The following is a 16,240-nucleotide window of genomic DNA, read 5'->3' as shown; positions in this document are numbered from 1 at the left end:
GGCCCTTGTGCTGTTGTCTGTGCTCAATAATGTTTGTACCCTGTTTTGTGTTGCTACCATGCTGTGTTGTCATGTGTTGCTGCCATGCTATGTGTTCTTTGGTCTCGTTTTATGTAGTGTTGTCTCTCTTGTCATTATGTGTGATTTGTCCCATATTTCTTTTAAATTTCTTTTTAATCCCAGCCCCCGTCCCCGCAGGCCTTTTGGTAGGCCGTCATTGTAAATAAGAATGTGTTCTTAACTGACTTGCCTAGTTTTAAAAATCTTTGTTAGAAATAATACTATATTTCCCTCAATGGCGTGATGCTGAATGTAAAACATTCTAAATTTACCACACTCTCCCTACAGTATAATTATAGCATGGAATAGGTGTCATTGTTCGAAAGGAGTTATTCTGTATCCTCGTTGACAATAATGGGAATCCACCATAGTTATTTTCATGAAAGGAATCCCCACGTGTGACTTCATGTGAAACGAAAATGAAAGGGGTGTTGGATAGTCCGGTCGTTGATAGATCAGTTTCTCTTCTCATATTTCGCTCGCTTCGTTATTAAAATCGGAATACCAAATTATAGTGTAAACATTTCCCCTATGTAATCATATTAGGTCATACATGTAGCTATTATTCTATTGTTCGAACAATTTTTCTCTTCTGTTGACGATTCTTAAATATACCAAGTCTAAAGGGGTTAAATTATGAGGAATGCATTTGAAAAGGCTAATATAGAGCTCGAATAATGATGATCCTAGATAATACATCGACATAAAATTGTTCCTTTACTTCAAACGTGTGTAATGTATTATATATGGAAAACGATTTGCATTTAATCTATATTGATATAATAACCCACCCGCTGATGTATTAGTAGTTCGTTCCGAAAAGGTGGGGGGTTTCCCCTCCGCTGAAAGTAATGTGCTGTTCTGCGAGCTACCATCAACAACACTTTACTGCCCTACAGGCGCTCAAGGACTGAGGTAAAGGGAAAACAAATACCCGCGAATTCCCCTGAAGATTTGACAAAGGATTACAAGGTAAATGGCCGTTAGACAGAATACATAGCTAGCTACATCGTATTACATTGCCACGTTTAATCGCTACTATCATTTTATTTGGCTCCTGTTGGACATTATTCATCTTGACGACCAGATAATGGGTCACGATTCAGTTAACGTTATCTATGTTGGCTAGCACGGCTAGTCAGTACTGGCAGCAGCAAGTGTCATAACAAGGTTTTGCTAGCAGCAAGCTAAGTCGTCTACAGTAGCTAGCTGGTTAGCCATTCACTCAGCTAACTACCTAACTAGTTCAATGTGTTGTTATCTAGCTAGCACTATAACGGACGCCGCCCGTACTATATAGGGCTAGCTAACTAGATGGTTAGTTTAGGAGCTAGCTAGCTCTTGATCAGGACTCAGTTCAATAACAGTAAATCAAATCAAATCAAATTTTATTAGTCACATACACATGGTTAGCAGATGTTAATGCGAGTGTAGCGAAATGCTTGTGCTTCTAGTTCCGACAATGCAGTAATAACCAACAGTAATCTAACCTAACAATTCCACACTACTACCTTACACACACACACAAGTGTAAAGGGATAAAGAATATGTACATAAAGATATATGAATGAGTGGTGGTACAGAACGGCATGGCAGATGCAGTAGATGGTATAGAGTACGGTATATACATATGAGATGAGTACTGTAGGGTATGTAAACATAAAGTGGCATAGTTTAAAGTGGCTAGTGGTACATGTATTGCATAAAGATGGCAAGATGCAGTAGATGATATAGAGTACAGTATATATACATATGAGATGGGTAATGTAGGGTATGTAAACATTGTATTAAGTGGCATTGCTTAAAGTGGCTAGTGGTACATTTTTACATAATTTCCATCAATTCCCATTTTTAAAGTGGCTGGAGTTGGGTCAGTATGTTGGCAGCGGCCGCTAAATGTTAGTGGTGGCTGTTTAACAGTCTGATGGCCTTGAGATAGAAGCTGTTTTTCAGTCTCTCGGTCCCTGCTTTGATGCACCTGTACTGACCTCGCCTTCTGGATGATAGCGGGGTGAACAGGCAGTGGCTTGGGTGGTTGTTGTCCTTGATGATCTTTATGGCCTTCCTGTGACATCGGGTGGTGTAGGTGTCCTGGAGGGCAGGTAGTTTGCCCCTGGTGATGCGTTCTGCAGACCTCACTACCCTCTGGAGAGCCTTACGGTTGTGGGCGGAGCAGTTGCCGTACCAGGCGGTGATACAGCCCGACAGGATGCTCTCGATTGTGCATCTGTAGAAGTTTGTGAGTGCTTTTGGTGACAAGCCGAATTTCTTCAGCCTCCTGAGGTTGAAGAGGCGCTGCTGCGCCTTCTTCACAACGCTGTCTGTGTGGGTGGACCAGTTCAGTTTGTCCGTGATGTGTACACCGAGGAACTTAAAACTTTCCACCTTCTCCACTACTGACCCGTCGATGTGGATAGGGGGGTGCTCCCTCTGCTGTTTCCTGAAGTCCACAATCATCTCCTTTGTTTTGTTGACGTTGAGTATGAGGTTATTTTCCTGACACCACACTCCGAGGGCCCTCACCTCCTCCCTGTAGGCCGTCTCGTCGTTGTTGGTGATCAAGCCTACCACTGTAGTGTCATCCGCAAACTTGATGATTGAGTTGGAGGCGTGCATGGCCACGCAGTCGTGGGTGAACAGGGAGTACAGGAGAGGGCTCAGAACGCACCCTTGTGGGGCCCCAGTGTTGAGGATCAGCGGGGTGGAGATGTTGTTACCTACCCTCACCACCTGGGGGCGGCCCGTCAGGAAGTCCAGGACCCAGTTGCACAGGGCGGGGTCGAGACCCAGGGTCTCGAGCTTGATGACGAGTTTGGAGGGTACTATGGTGTTAAATGCTGAGCTGTAATCGATGAACAGCATTCTCACATGGGTATTCCTCTTGTCCAGATGGGTTAGGGCAGTGTGCAGTGTGGTTGCGATTGCGTCGTCTGTGGACCTATTGGGTCGGTAAGCAAATTGGAGTGGGTCTAGGGTGTCCGGTAGGGTGGAGGTGATATGGTCCTTGACTAGTCTCTCAAAGCACTTCATGATGACGGAAGTGAGTGCTACGGGGCGGTAGTCGTTTAGCTCAGTTACCTTAGCTTTCTTGGGAACAGGAACAATGGTGGCCCTCTTGAAGCATGTGGGAACAGCAGACTGGGATAAGGATTGATTGAATATGTCCGTAAACACACCAGCCAGCTGGTCTGCGCATGCTCTGAGGACGCGGCTGGGAATGCCGTCTGGGCCTGCAGCCTTGCGAGGGTTAACACGTTTAAATGTTTTACTCACCTCGGCTGCAGTGAAGGAGAGCCCGCAGGTTTTGGTAGGGGGCCGTGTCAGTGGCACTGTATTGTCCTCAAAGCGGGCAAAAAAGTTGTTTAGCCTGTCTGGGAGCAAGACATCCTGGTCCTCGACGGGGCTGGTTTTCTTTTTGTAGTCCGTGATTGACTGTAGACCCTGCCACATACCTCTTGTGTCTGAGCTGTTGAATTTCGACTCGATTTTGTCTCTGTACTGAGACTTAGCCTGTTTGATTGCCTTGCGGAGAGAATAGCTACACTGTTTGTATTCGGTCATGCTTCCGGTCACCTTGCCCTGGTTAAAAGCAGTGGTTCGCGCTTTCAGTTTCACGCGAATGCTGCCGTCAATCCACGGTTTCTGGTTTGGGAATGTTTTTATCGTTGCTGTGGGTACGACATCGTCAATGCACTTCCTAATGAACTCGCTCACCGAATCAGCATATTCGTCAATATTGTTGTTGGACGCGATGCGGAACATATTCCAATCCGCGTGATCGAAGCAGTCTTGAAGCGTGGATTCAGATTGGACGGACCAGCGTTGAACAGACCTGAGCGCGGGAGCTTGTTGTTTGAGTTTTTGTTTGTAGGCTGGAATCAACAAAACATGTACGTTACACATGTCATTGGATGAAGGAGTCTTTATAGGGTTAGTGTTCCAACACAGTCATATCTCCATGCAGGGCCGGTCCTTGCCTTTCTGCTGCCCTAGGCGATAATATAGTAGTAATAGTACAATCATTTCCCTACACCCGCAATAACATCCGCTAAACACGTGTATGTGACCAATAAGATTTGATTTGATATAGGTAAAATACCTGTTTTCCAGATGTTAGGTTAAATGTAGGTTCTGAATGAAAGGTAAAAAAGGTTTGTTTAAAATGCACATTTTCCAGGACATTGAAGATGCGTCTTTTCCAGATGTTGAAATCGGTTCATGTTAGGTTCAGGATGAGAGTTGAAAATACTTATTTTCAGGGGCACTAGAGAGTGTGCTATGGAATATACGTGTTTTGTTAGACTCTGCAAAGTTGAAACATTCATATTTATCTTAATCTCTCACGGCCTATGATTTCAAATCATTGTCTGCCAATATGACTAAAGGAAAAGGCACCAAAAAAGGGGGCGTTAAACAAGATAATTTGGACGGGACACAACGAACCGATGTCAACATCGCTGACACACGATGTACGCACACTCAAAAGGTTCTACAGCTGCAACGTCGAGAGCATCCTGACCGGTTGCGTCACTGCCTGGTACGGCAATTGCTCGGCCTCCGACCGCAAGGCACTTCAGAGGGTAGTGCGTACGGCCCAGTACATGGGGCAAAGCTGCCTGCCATCCAGGACCTCTACATCAGGCGGTGTCAGAGGAAGGCCCTAAAAATTGTCAAAGACCCCAGCCACCCCAGTCATAGACTGTTCTCTCTACTACCGTATGGCAAGCGGTACCGGAGTGCCAAGTCTAGGACAATAAGGCTTCTCAACAGTTTTTACCCCCAAGCCATAAGACTCCTGAACAGGTAACCAGATGGTTACCCGGACTATTTGCATTTTGTACCCCCCCCAACCCCTCTTTTACGCTGCTGCTACTCTCTGTTTATCTTAAATGCATAGTCACGTTAACTATACATTCATGTACATACTACCTCAATTGGCCCGACCAACCAGTGCTCCCGCACATTGGCTAACCGGGATATCTGCATTGTGTCCCTCCACCCGCCAACCCCTCTTTTTACACTACTGCTACTCTGTTCATCATATATGCATAGTCACTTTAACCATACCTACATGTACATACTACCTCAATAAGCCTGACTAACCGGTGTCTGTATATAGCCTTGCTAGTCTTATTTTCAAATGTCTTTTTACTGTTGTTTTATTTCTTTACTTACCTACACACACACACCTTTTTTTCGCACTATTGGTTAGAGCCTGTAAGTAAGCATTTCACTGTAAGGTCTACACCTGTTGTATTTGGCGCACGTGACAAATAAACTTTGATTTGAGTTAGCTGAAGATACTTGCTCCCCACAGAACCCACTCCGATTGACCTACTAGCCGCTTTAAACTCACTAAGCGAGAAGGTGGACACAAGGTTGGCTGATATCTCAAAGAGTCTTGGGACTTTGACTGAAACTGTGAAGGCAATCAAATAAAACAAAAAAGGTTTTCATTTAACTAGGCAAGTCCGTTAAGAACAAATTCTTAGTTGGGACTCCCAGTCACGGCTGGTTGTGATACAGCCTGGAATCAAACCAGGGTCTGTAGTGACGCCTCCAGCACTGAGATAAAGTGCCTTAGACCGCTGTGCCACTCGGGAGCCCGAAGTGCAGGGTGCATGAGGTCGAGCAAATGACAGTGGATCACGAGGCCAAAGTTCCCCCTTAACTACAACGGAGTCAGGGTGTCTTTCTATCCAGATCTTTGGAGGTGATAAACCAACGGAAAGAGGATGATGAGTTGCACAAGAAATGCAGGGCTGCCAACATCCGATATGGATTCCTCTTCCCAGACCGAGGGATCAACGCGCATGTTTGACACCCCAAAAGAGGTTGAACTGTTCTTTTCATTCAAGCTCCCTGGCTGAGTATACAGAACTACTGTGTCAGCTGGCTACGTGGCCAAATATAGGCCAGGGATGGTTGAATTTCCTGCCGATGTCTGTCTTATCCATCAGAAGATCAGAAATTGGGACTTATAATACAATGGGTGAGATTGTATTGTTTTATATAGCATTGTTTAGCCTATCATGTTTTAGTCCCACCCACACACTAACGTGACAGTTAAGTGTTATTTAGTCTTTGTTTACATGCAGAAAATCTATAGATTTAGTTTAGGTTTTATGTCTAGTCACCCTAAGCTATGTTAGTTAATCAAGGAGTGCTTCATTTGAGGAAGTCACTCAGTAATGGGATCGGGTCTGTGTTTTATGTTCACTTTTAGTACAGGTGGCATGACAAGATCCCACATGTTTTGGGTTTCAAATAACGGCAACAATTTGCTCTAAAATAAGTAATGCCACATAGTGACCGGGCACAGCCATGCCTCTTTGCCTGTCCAACATTTCCTCATCTCCCAGCCCTTCTAATGCGACTAGCCCCGATGCTCCTCACTCTTTTCCCTTGCCCCGCTACAGTTTCTCCCTGGAGGCAGTCACTGAGTCCGAGGTGCTAAAGGAGCTCCTTAAACTTGACCCCAAATTAACATCTGGGTCAGATGGTTTAGATCCTTTAACTATCATTGCTGAGCCTATCTCTGACTGTTTTAACCTGTCTTTCCTCTCTGGGGAGGTTCCCATTGCTTGGAAGGCAGCCACAGTGCATCCTTTATTTAAAGGGGGAGATCAAGCTGATTCTAACTGTTATAGGCCAATTTCTATTTTCCCCTATTAATCAAAAGTGTTTGAAAAACCAGCCTGTTGACTACTGACAAGTTTTCTTGATGCCTCTAGTTTCCGGTCAGGTTATGGATGTGTCACTGCAATCTTAATGGTCCTAAATAATGTCACCATTTCCCTTGATTCTAAGCAATGTTGTGCTGCTATTTTTATTGACTTGGCCAAAGCTTTTGATACGGTAGACTGTTCCATTCTTGTGGATCGGCTAACATGCTGACCAAACCGCGCACATACATCTGCATTTTGATTTTGTCCCCCCACACCAGACACGAGCAGGACACGCAGGTTGAAATATCAAAACAAACTCTGAACCAATTATATTGATTTGGGGACCAGTCGATAAGCAACCATTTCTGGCAATTTAGCTAGCTAGCTTGCTGTTGCTAGCTAATTTGTCCTGGGAAATTAACATTGGGGTGTTATTTTACCTGAAATGCACAAGGTCCGCTACTCTGACAATTCATCCACAGATAAAAGGGTTAAAGTTTGTTTTTTAGTAATCTCTCCTCTTCCAGGCTTCTTCTTTGGACTTTATATGGTGGTTGGCAACCAACTAGATTAATTTTCTGATCCTTTGATTGGGTGGACATGTCAGTTCATGCTGCAAGAGCTCTGATAACTTCAGGAGGATGTCCTCCAACCTATCATAATTACTTTGAAAGTCTATGGGAGGGGGTGAGAACCATGAGCCTCCTAGGTTTTGTATTGAAGTTAAAGTACCCAGAGGAAGACAGAAGCTAGCTGTCCTCTGGCTACACCATGGTGCTACCCTACAGATTGCTGCTGAGGCTACAGTTGACCTTCATTGCAAAACAGTGTTTTAATGAATTATTTGGTGACGTTAATTTATTAGTATAGTTTTTTTCTAAACAGGATAACTTTAATGGTTCATCATTTATATTTTTCTGAAATTCAGTGAGGAGGATGGTCCTCCTCTAGCCTACCCGCACAGCCTACTCTCACTGTATCTGCAAGCTGTTGGCTTAAGTGCTGGGGACAATAAAAGGCCACTCTAAAATGTGCAGTTTTGTCACACTACACAATGTCTCAAGTTGAGGTAGTGTGCAATTGGCATGCTGTTTGCAGCAAGGTCCACCGGAGCTGTTGCCAGATCATTTTATGTTAATTTCTCTACCATAAGCCGTCTCCGTTGTTTTTGAGAGTACGTCCAACAGGCCTAACAACCGCAGACCACATGTAACCATGCCAACCCAGGACATCCACATTCTGCGTCTTCCTCACCAGCCACCCGAACAGCTGATAAAACTGCACAAACGGCAAATTTCTGCACAAACTGTCCGAAACCATCTTAGGGAAGCTCATCAGCGTGCTCGTCGTCTTTACCAGGGTCTTGACATGACTGCAGTTAGGCGTCGTAACCGACTTCAGTGGTCAAATGCTCACCTATGCTGGAGAAGTGTGCTCTTGAGGCCCATTGTCGTGCCATTCGTCCACCGCTATCACCTCATGTTTCAGTATAATGCACAGCCCCATGTCGCAAAGATCTGTACACAATTCCTTCAAGCTGAAAATGTCCTAGTTCTTCCATGGTCTGCATACTCACCAGACATGTCACCCATTGAGCATGTTTGGGATGCTCTGAATCAACGTGTACATCAGCATGTTCCAGTTCCCGCCAATATCCAGTAACTTCGCACAGCCATTGAGGAGTGGGACAACATTCCACAGGCCGCAATCAACAGCCTGATCAACTCTGTGACGATGTGTCGCACTACATGAGGAAAATAAATGGTGGTCACACCAGATACTGATTGGTTTTCTGATCCACGCCCCTATCTTTTCTTTAAGGTATCTGTGACCAACAGACACATATCTGTATTCCAAGACGTGAAATCCATAGATTCATGAATTTATTTAAATTAACTGATTTCCTTATGAACTTTAACTCAGTCAAATCTTTGAAGTTGTTCCATGTTGTGTTTTTATTTTTGTTCCGTGTAGAATATTCAGATGAAAATCTGTCGCCAATTGGATGGAAACCTAGCTACTGATACTTGTTTTTTCGTGGCTCTCTCTTGTCCCTCTGCAGGAGACATATGGTGAGCAATATGTTTGGAACATTGAATTGCAATAAAATCTGTCGAATCGCAGTTCAAATCAAAATCATCAAATCAAGTTTATTTTATATAGCCCTTCGTACATCAGCTAATATCTCGAAGTGCTGTACAGAAACCCAGCCTAAAACCCCAAACAGCAAGCAATGCAGGTGTAGAAGCACGGTGGCTAGGAAAAACTCCCTAGAAAGGCCAAAACCTAAGAAGAAACCTAGAGAGGAACCAGGCTATGAGGGGTGGCCAGTCCTCTTCTGGCTGTGCCGGGTGGAGATTATAACAGAACATGGCCAAGATGTTCAAAATGTTCATAAGTGACAAGCATGGTCAAATAATAATCAGGAATAAATGTCAGTTGGCTTTTCATAGCCGATCATTAAGAGTTGAAAACAGCAGGTCTGGGACAGGTAGGGGTTCCATAACCGCAGGCAGAACAGTTGAAACTGGAATAGCAGCAAGGCCAGGTGGACTGGGGACAGCAAGGAGTCATCATGCCCGGTAGTCCTGACGTATGGTCCTAGGGCTCAGGTCCTCAGAGAGAGAGAAAGAAAGAGAGAAGGAGAGAATTAGAGAGAGCATACTTAAATTCACACAGGACACTGGATAAGACAGGAGAAGTACTCCAGATATAACCAACTGACCCTAGCCCCCCGACACATAAACTACTGCAGCATAAATACTGGAGGCTGAGACAGTTGCTTATAGAATCGTAAGGATTGCAATACATATCGTATTGGCAATTAAAGTATCGTGATAATATCGTTTCGTAAGGTCCCTGGCAATTCTCAGTCCTATTACATACACATTTTCACTTTTTACCAGGAGTCGTTTTCAAATGTCAAATGATGCTGATAATATTTAGGAACAGTGTGAAAGAAGAATGGAAACCTAAAATATGTGCCCCTGCTTATTCATTTTAATCTCATTTTGCAGTTTTGTTCTGTAATCCTTAGATAAACGCAGGGAAGACAAGTCTCCTAGAACAGAAATAATAACATTATATTCACATTGTAATGAATAACCCCCTTGGTTATCACATTCTGGAATGGTCACCTTATGTGAGCCAGGGTAAGCTAATTTACCATTTACATCGGTCACCGAACACACTATTTTCTTTCTCTGTGAGATCACTGTTGGGTCCTCGTTTACATGGCAGTACTCCTATGACTTTTCCATACGTGTTCTAAAAGTTGTTCCATCCTGTTGTCACCTGAAAATCAGCACAAATCTCTCCTCTCAAAAAATGTGATCCCTATCTTCTTCAATGCCTTGATATTTCATTAGGCATAATGCTTACAGGGCACTGCCTTGAGCAAACCATAACTCTCGCTACTATCAGCATAGTAATGACATTCTCGTGATGAGCCACTAACGTCAGTGTTATTTTTCCATCTAACTAATACAAGCCAAGACGTTAGTTTGAAAGAGATTCTGTTCAAGAATGAAGGAGGACTCTTGACTTCTAAATGTCAAAACAAATGTTAGATGTTGTGCAAGCCCTTCATGCCTCATGTCCTGCCATGTGCTCTTGTCTCTGTTTGTTTTTCCCTTTGAGGCAGTATGGACAAAGCGGAGCAGTTTGTCAACATCGACCTAAACGATGACAACATCTGCGGTGTCTGCAAGCTGGAGACCGACACGGGGACCATGTCCTTCTGCCATGTCTGCTTTGAGCTCAGCATCGAAGGTGAGAGAGGCGCCAGTCCCCAGGGCTTGTTTAGCAAGTGGGAATGAAGAGCAAACAAAGTGGTTAATATACAGTGGGGTCTGAAATTGACACCCTTGATAATGATGAGCAATATTGACTGTATAAAATAAGTAATTAAAATACTGCGCTATATTGTATGTGCAAATTATTATTATTATTTTATACTATTACAATAGTTTTAGTTTAACAAGTTATTTATTTATTTTTCTCAAAGGTACTGGGCAAAATTGACACCCCTAAATATTCTTATAAATAAAGTACTCAAAAGTATTTGGACCCATATTCCTAGCACGCAATGCCTACATGAATCATGAATAAGGATGAGTGAGAAAGTTACTGAGGGGCAAAACTTGAAATGGTTTTGTATTTTTTTTTACTGGCTACTTCTGCATTCTTGCAGGGCAGTACTTCAACCACTAGAAACTGTGTGTAGGCCTACGCGTGGTCTCAAGTTTCCAGGAGGATAAGCACATTCTCAAGTTCAGTTTTTATAAATGCTAACTTTTGCGTCAACTGTCGCACGCATGTTTTGAGGCATATTTTGTGCGTACGTAGCATTTATAAATGAGGCCCCAGGTGTTTACATTTGAAAACAGAGCTCTTTGGCCACGCACACCAGTGGTGGGTTTTGCATCGAAAGAAGGATGCATAAGCAGGAAAGACCCCATAACTTCTGTAAAATATGGTTGTGGATCTTTGATTGTTATGTGACTATTTTGCTTCCACTGGTTGTTAAAGTCAACAGCATCATAAACTTTACCAAGTACCGAGACATTTTTGACAAAAACCTGGTTGGCTCTACCAGGAGGCTGAAACTTGGCAACAAGTGGATCTTCCGGCAAGACGATAACCCCAAGCACACATCAAAATCCAGATTTTAAAAAATTTGATTGACCACAAAATCAACATTTTGTAATGGCCGTCTGTCTCCCGACTCAAATCCCGTTGAAAACCTGTGGAATGAATTGAAAGGACATTCCATAAGCGCAGACTAAGGATATCAAGGAACTGCAAAGATTTTGGATGGAGGAATGGTCTAAGATCCTTCCCGACGTATTCTCCAATCTCATTAAATATTTGAGATGAAGGCTCAGTGCTGTTATCCTCGCAAGGTGAGGTATTGTTAATAATCATTTTTACCCTCTGTTTTTGAGAGAGAGAAAAGTATTGTTAAACAAAATCTTTCTCTGAGCAATAATTTCCCAATTTTGTTGCGCATTCAATATACACTATATATAATAAAGTCTGTGGACACCCCTTCAAATTGGTGGATTTGGCTATTTCAGCTACACCCGTTGCTGACTGGTGTATAAAATCGAGTGCACTGCCATGCAATCTCCATAGACAAACATTGGCATTAGAATGGCCTTTCTGAAGAGCTCAGTGACTTTCAACATGGCACCGTCATAGGATTTGGAGGATGCCAGGAGAAGGCTACCTGCCCCAATGCGTAGTGCCAACTGTAAAGTTTGGTGGAGGAGGAATAACGTTCTGGGGCTGTTTTTCATAGTTCCAGTGAGGGGAATCTTAACGGAACAGCATAAACTTTGTGGTAACCGTTTGGGGAAGTTCCTTTCCTGTTTCAGCATGACAATTCCTCCGTCCACAAAGCGAGGTCCATACAGAAATGGTTTATGGAGATGACCTCAATCCCATTGAACACCTTTAGGATGAATTGGAACACCGACTGCGAGCCAGGCCTAATCGCCCAACATCAGTGCTCGACCTCACTAATGCTCTTGTTGATGAATGGAAGCAAGTGCCCACAGCAATGTTCCAATTAGAGGTCGACAGATTATGATTTTAACACCGATACCGTTTATTGGAGGACCAAAAAAAGCGGATACCAATTAATCGGCCGTTTAAAAAATATATTTTAAATATTTGTTATTATTATTTTTAAATATATTTGTAATATTGACAATTACAACAATACTGAATGAACAATGAACACTTATTTTAACTTAATATAATACAGAAATAAAATCAATTTAGTCTCAAATAATGAACATGCGCAATTTGGTTTAAATAATGCAAAAACACAGTGTTGGAGAAGAAAGTAAAAGTGCAATATGTGCCATGTAAAAAAGTTCACGTTTAAGTTCCTTGCTCAGAACATGAGAACATATGAAAGCTGGTGGTTCAATATTCCCAGTTAAGAAGTTTTAGGTTGTAGTTATTATAGGAATTATGACACGTCGACTATTTCTCTCTATACCATTTGTATTTCATATACCTTTGAGTATTGGATGTTCTAATAAGCACTTTAGTATTGCCAGCCTAATCTCAGGAGTTGATAGGCTTGAAGTCATAAACAGTGGTTTGACGCAAGCATTGCTAAGAGCTGCAGGCAAATATAGTAAAGTTTGAATGAATGCTTACGAGCCTGCTGCCGCCTACCAACGAGCCAGGCGGCCCAAACTGTTGCAAATACCCTGACTCTGCGTGCAATGAACGCAAGAGAAGTGACACAATTTCCCTAGTTAATATTGCCTGCTAACATGAATTTCTTTTAACTAAATATGCAGGTTTTAAAAAATATATACTTCTGTGTATTGATTTTAAGAAGGGCATTGATGTTTATGGATAGGTACATTCGTGCAACGATTGTGCTTTTTTCCACGAATCCACTTTTGTTAAATTTGGCGAAGTTAGCTGTGATTCGATGATAAATGAACAGCCACTGCATTGATTTTATGCAACACAGGACAAGCTAGTTAACCTAGTAATATCATCAACCATGTGTAGTTAACTAGTGATTATGTGAAGATTGATAGTTTTTTTTACAAGATAAGTTTAATGCAAGCTAGCAACTTATCTTGGCTCCATGCTGCACTTACGTAACAGGTCATCAGCCTGCCACGCAGTTTGTAGAGGCGTCCAAAAATGCTGATTACCGATTGTTATGAAAACTTTAAATCGGCCATGCCGATTAATCGGTCGACTTCTAGTTCCAACATCTAGTGGAAAGCCTTCCCAGAAGAGTGGAGGCTGTTATAGCAGAAAAGGAGAGACCAACTACATATTAATGCCTATGATTTTAGAATGAGATATTTGATGAGCTGGTGTCCATGTACTCTTGGTCATATAGTGTAGCTCAGTATGTTTATTTTATGTAGTATCTTTTTGTTCATCTTGATTAAGTGAGCCAATAATTTTGGACCTGACTGTATGTGCTTTGCATGCATTGAGCCTTTATCGAATCGTGGAATTTGGGGAATATATCCTGACTGAGAAAAGGGAATATATCCTGTTTGTTCCAGGCGGAGTTTTATTGATTATTGTACTGCAGCAGGGCTTTATTGTGAGTCCCAGAAAGAGCATGATTGTGGAGTTGAGCATCATGTGTAGGTGCCCCAGTCTGTCACAAAGTGTTACCATTGTTGCTCCACTGTGTGTCTGTATCTAGATAAGCCTGTATAGGCTATTGTTGCAGAGATTTCGATACAGCCTGTGCAGCCTCTGGCCATTTAGCAGTAGTTAAGAGGCAGCCAGGGATGGCACATGGGTGGGGGTGGGGGCAGCAGTAATAATAGTGATATATGGGAGGGATCTGTGACTAGGCCCTGCGTTCTGTTGAATCTCTCCCTGGCCACGCTAGGCTTTTAAGGGTGGGAGGTCGTGGTAGCGTGACTCTAGTCATGTTTGTGCCTGTGAGATTGAGTCTGACTTGTAGAAGTGTGGTCTTCTCTTCCATAGCAGTTGAAACTCAAACATAGAAAAACAACCTAGCTTGTGAACAAATTAATGTAAATAGCCAAGAAACACAAGGACAAAGTCTCACTTCAGTAGACTTTTGTTTCAAGTAAATTAGACTAACTTTTATGCCTGTGCGCAGCGCTTATGAAAATTAATCTTTCACTCAGCTCTTCACGTGCGCACAGTCCCCAGGCAGTGTTTCAGCGCGAGGTAGAATAGGCTATATAGGATTTGTACTTCTTTGACTTTGTGCAATTTAATTTACCAGCTATGAAACAAAACGTCAGAAATACTTTGAAAACAGCTACTTTAGCATTTACTATAAATGGGATCATACTTTACTATTTTTATTCACAAATGTGAGTGAAATGCTCACACTGTGGAGCCCTGACTACCTGCCAATGTGGCTAGTGAAATAGACACCTTACCTGCCAATGCCAAAATCTACCCGCAGGTGTTGGGTGTTAATTTTAGGCCCTGGTTGGTAGTGATGTTAATCGGTTAGCTGCCAAAAATACATTCAAAAATGCAAAAATGATCATCCTTGTTGGTCTATTGGGAATTCAATTGGCACGTGTGTATTTCTGTTGTCGTCATGCATCTTATTTATCACGTGCACATCATACAGAGTCAAGTTTGAGGAGTGGAATAGCCTACCACCTGTCAGGCAGCGCGAGAGCTCCTCAAAAAGCCTGTAGGCTACTGGAGTGAAACCTGCTGAATGAATATATATATATATATTTTGTGTCAAATTGGCAACCCATCCCTTATGGGATTAATTGACAAATAAACAAACATTTCAATAATTCACTATGGTTTTGAAACTCAGGCATTGTGCAACAATGCAATCGCGTGTTAACTTTGGTGGCCATGATTTACAAGGAGCTATTTTATTTCTCAATCTCAATTCGTCATTAAAGCACGCATACCATTCATCTTTCGGGTACATAGGCTTTATACAGTGCATTCGGAAAGTATTCAGACTCCTTGACATTTTCGACAAAAAATAGTTTTTCCTCATCAATCTACATACAATACCCCATAATGATGAAACAAAAAGTTTTTTTTTTTTTAGAAATTGTTGCACATTTATAAAAAAATGCCTAATTCACATAAGTATTCAGACCCTTTGCTATTAGACTTGACATTGAGCTCTGGTACATCCTGTTTCCATTGATCATCCTTGATTTTTCTACAACTTGTTTGGAGTCCACCTCTTTAAATCCAAATCATGTCCAATCAATTGAAAAGGCACACACCTGTCTATATAAGGTCCCACAGTTGACGGTGCATGTCAGAGCAAAAATCAAGCCATGGGGTTGAAGGAATTGATCGTGGAGTTCCGAGACAGGATTGTGTTGAGGCACAGATCTGAGGAAGGGTACCAAAACATTTCTGCAGCATTGAAGGTCCCCAAGAACACAGTGGCCTCCATCATTCTTAAATGGAAGAAGTTTGGAACCACCAAGACTCTTACTAGAGCTGGCCACCTGGCCAAACTGAGCAATCGGGGGAGAAGGGCCTTGGTCAGGGAGGTGGCCAAGAACCCGATTGTCACTGACAGAGCTCCAGAGTTGCTCTGTGAAGATGGGAGAACCTTCCAGGACGACAATCATCTCTGCAGCACTCCACCAGTCAGGCATTTATAGTAGAGTGGCTCGATGGAAGCCACTCCTCTGTAAAAGGCACATGACAGCTCGCTTGGAGTTTGCCAAAAGTCACCTAAAGGACTCTCAGACCATGAGAAACAAGATTCTCTAGTCTGATGAAACCAAGATTGAACTTCTTGGCCTAAATGGCATCTGGAGGAAACGTGGCACCATCCCTACGGTGAAGTATAATTGTGGCAGATTCATGCTGTGGGGATGTTTTTCAGTGGCAGGTACTGGGAGACTAGTCAGGATCAAGGGAAAGATGACTGGAGCAAAGCACAGAGATCCTTGATGAAAACCTGTTCCAGAGTGCTCAGGACCTCAGACTGGGTCGAAGGTTCAGCTTCCAACAGGACAACGACCCGAAGC

The 16,240-nt window shown here is 42.8% G+C and overlaps 1 protein-coding gene across 2 annotated transcripts in view; it reads left to right on the top strand.

Annotated features, from left to right (window-relative positions):
* Positions 1–491: 491 nt before the first annotated feature.
* LOC139532566 (protein EURL homolog) overlaps positions 492–16,240 on the top strand; it is a 35,243-nt gene continuing 19,494 nt past the window's right edge. Inside the window, exons 1-2 of one of the 2 annotated variants that reach the window (XM_071330360.1) lie at positions 492–1,032; positions 10,368–10,499. In XM_071330360.1, coding sequence (XP_071186461.1) covers positions 10,373–10,499 — 127 coding nt within the window. In that variant the 5' untranslated portion in view covers positions 492–1,032; positions 10,368–10,372. The remainder of the gene's footprint in view (positions 1,033–10,367; positions 10,500–16,240) is intronic. The other variant, XM_071330352.1, reaches the window with a different exon arrangement.

The sequence above is a fragment of the Salvelinus alpinus genome, chromosome 1 (assembly GCF_045679555.1).
Source record: "Salvelinus alpinus chromosome 1, SLU_Salpinus.1, whole genome shotgun sequence".
Classification (NCBI taxonomy): domain Eukaryota; kingdom Metazoa; phylum Chordata; class Actinopteri; order Salmoniformes; family Salmonidae; genus Salvelinus; species Salvelinus alpinus.
The sequence above is the reverse complement of the archived record's forward strand: the minus strand, read 5'-3'. Positions and strand labels throughout refer to the sequence as shown.